Source organism: Hyla sarda, chromosome 13 (assembly GCF_029499605.1).
Source record: "Hyla sarda isolate aHylSar1 chromosome 13, aHylSar1.hap1, whole genome shotgun sequence".
Classification (NCBI taxonomy): Eukaryota; Metazoa; Chordata; class Amphibia; order Anura; family Hylidae; genus Hyla; species Hyla sarda.
In genome coordinates, this window is record NC_079201.1 from 1,645,823 (window position 1) to 1,649,066 (window position 3,244).

General features: G+C 51.2%; 1 protein-coding gene across 1 annotated transcript; it reads right to left on the reverse strand.

Moving 5' to 3' along the window:
* Positions 1-241: 241 nt before the first annotated feature.
* LOC130297637 (E3 ubiquitin/ISG15 ligase TRIM25-like) lies at positions 242-2,714 on the reverse strand. Its single transcript, XM_056550339.1, has one exon. The coding sequence runs from the start codon at positions 2,712-2,714 to the stop codon at positions 1,251-1,253; it is 1,464 nt and encodes a 487-aa protein (XP_056406314.1). The 3' UTR covers positions 242-1,250.
* Between the last annotated feature and the right edge of the window lie 530 nt (positions 2,715-3,244).

Below are 3,244 nucleotides of genomic sequence, written 5' to 3' on the forward strand. Positions count from 1 at the left end.
TAAGCTCTATGGACATCAACCTCCAGGAAAACCATTAAGCTCTATGGACATCAACCTCCAGGACCATCATTAAGCTCTATGGACATCAACCTCCAGGACCACCATTAAGCTCTATGGACATCAACCTCCAGGACCACCATTAAGCTCTATGGACATCAACCTCCAGAACCACCATTAAGCTCTATGGACATCAACCTCCAGGGCCACCATTAAGCTCTATGGACATCAACCTCCAGGACCACCATTAAGCTCTATGGACATCAACCTCCAGGACCACCATTAAGCTCTATGGACATCAACCTCCAGGACCACCATTAAGCTCTATGGACATCAACCTCCAGGACCACCATTAAGCTCTATGGACATCAACCTCCAGGACCATCATTAAGCTCTATGGACATCAACCTCCAGGACCACCATTAAGCTCTATGGACATCAACCTCCAGGACCATCATTAAGCTCTATGGACATCAACCTCCAGGACCACCATTAAGCTCTATGGACATCAACCTCCAGGACCATCATTAAGCTCTATGGACATAATCCTCCAGGACCACCATTAAGCTCTATGGACATCAACCTCCAGGACCACCATTAAGCTCTATGGACATCAACCTCCAGAACCATCATTAAGCTCTATGGACATAATCTTCCAGGACCATCATTGAGCTCCATGGGAATCAACCTTCAGGACCACCATTAAGCTCTATGGACATCACCCTCCAGGACCATCATTGAGCTCCATGGAAGTCAAACTCCAGGACCACCATTAAGCTCTATTGACATCAACCTCCAGGACCACCATTGAGCTCCATGGAAATCAACCTCCGGGACCACCACTGAGCTCCATGGACGTCAACCTCCAGGACCACCATTGTGCTCCATGGACATCAACCTCCAGGACCACCAATGAGCTCCATGGAAATCAACCTCCAGGACCACCAATGAGCTCCATGGACATCAACCTCCGGGACCACCAATAAGCTCCATGGACATGTGGATTACGGGAGGACCTTCAGGCAGAAGACCCCCCCCCCCCCCACAACCAAAAACATCAAGGGTTTGGTGAAGGTCCTGACCAATTTAATTAATAAAGGACGACTGGCCAGGCTCATAGTTATGGAGGTTGGACCTTGTGTTCTAATATTGATGACCTATGGACATTAGACCCGGTGGCCCTCCGTTGCTGTCTGCTCCTTTTTCCTCCATCAAGAAGAGTCTCTTTTTGGATATTTTCTGGATTATATGCATTATGGGAGTGATTCCTGGTGAAGGATCTTCAGGCAGCAGTGTTCCCCAGATAACCAGTACCCTATACCAAAAGCAGCATGGAGGGGTTCGGTGAAGGTGGCCGTAACAGTGTGCAGGTGTCTGACCGGGCTACTCAACTCAAAAAAGGACAATTGGCCAGCCTCATAGTCCAGAAATATCCGGAATCTATTACAGAAGAAGGTATGAGGGCAGGTGGTCACCATGTTATCATGCATAACCGAATACTGGTTCTTATACAACCTACGGAGACACCAAGACTTGTCATTGTCCCCGAGGTAAGAATGATCCCCCTTCTTCTCCATTCTGCCGTAGGCCACACCTAGTCTCCAGTCTCCCGTTTCGCTGGTTTCCACCTCCCAATAGTGTCGACCTGAGGAGAAGACCTGGCGGCTGAAGATCTGATTATACTGGAACCTCTGTGGCGTCTCTGGCCGGTTCTGGTACACGGCGGACCAGTACATGGTTTTCAGGTCATCAGAAACTAGGATATTATTGGCGGCCGTGCTTATATCTAGAACCAGCTCTAGAAGGTCTTGGGTTCCTGAGATTTGGCGCTTGGCTCGGTCCCCAAGGTCATCATGAAGCTTTTGGTCACATCCTTCTTCTTCTCCATGAAGGTCCTCATTCTTCTCCTGTAGGACAGTCACCGGATTGCTCGAGTTGCACAGTTCCTCAATTTGTCGAATTCTCTTGGACACCTTCTCCTTCTTGATGCGGAATAGTTGGACGAGGCTGGAGATGGTGTATAAGACCTCCTCACCCCTCATGTCTGCACACAGGACGGTGAGCTCTTCGCCCCCGGGTTCTCTTAGTCCACCTTCCTCTAGATCTTGGATCTTCTTCTGGATTTGGTCTCGTCTGGAGGAGAGTTGTCTCAGGAGGATTCTCAATGTCTCCTTCTTCTTCTCGGAGGCGTCCACCAGCAGCTCCACCTGATGTCCATGATGATCTCCGACCAAACAACAGGTGACACAGATACAAGCGTCGTCCACCGCGCAGTGATACTTCAGGATCTCCTTGTGGAGGGGACATTTCCATCGTTCGGGGGTCCCGGTGGCTTCGGTCAGGACGTGTTCTGACGATTTACTGTGGACATTCAGGTGGTTGGGGCACAGAGAAGCTTCACAGTGTAGACAGGACTGGACGGCAGGAACGGCAGAATATAGGCAATAAGAACAGTTAATGGCGGTGCCGCTCGGCTCGGGGTTGGCGGAGGAGAAGATGGCGACAATGTTACACAGGGTGATGTTCTTCTGCAGCGCGGGGCGGTTCGGGAACGTGGTCCGGCACTCGGGGCAGGTATGGGCCCCGGCCTGAGTATCCAGCATACGGTCGATGCAGGCGCGGCAGTAGTTGTGCCCGCACGGCAGGTTCACCGGATCGGTGTAGATTTCCAGGCAGATGGGACATTTCAGCTCAGCCCGGAGATCAGCAGACGCCATCACCAGAGGCGGGGGAGGGAGGAATGAAACTGAAAGTCAGCCTGCCTTCCGGGGCCGAGGGTCGGAGGGCGTCTCACGTTACATTCATCACCAACCGAGGTCAGCAAACAATACATAACTACAACTCTCATCATGTACGGACACCGGAACAGCAGCCAGGGACGAAGGGAGTCCGAGCTATCTAACACAGTGTTTCCCAACCAGGGTGCCTACAGCTGTTGCAAAACTACAACCCCCAGCATGCCCGGACAGCCTTCGGCTGTCCGGGCATGCTGGGAGTTGTAGTTGTGCAACAGATGGAGGCACCTTGGTTAGGAAACACTGATCTAACAGCAGGAGAGATGGTGACAGCATGCTGGGAGTTGTAGTTTGGCTGGAGAATCACAGGGAATATTAGTCTACAGCAGTGATATCAACCCTCCAGATGATGCGGAACTACAACTCCCAGCATGCCCAGACAGCCGCCGTATGGTCTACAACGTCCCAATCAATACAATTTACTAGGCTATAGATAGAACCCGAGTGACATC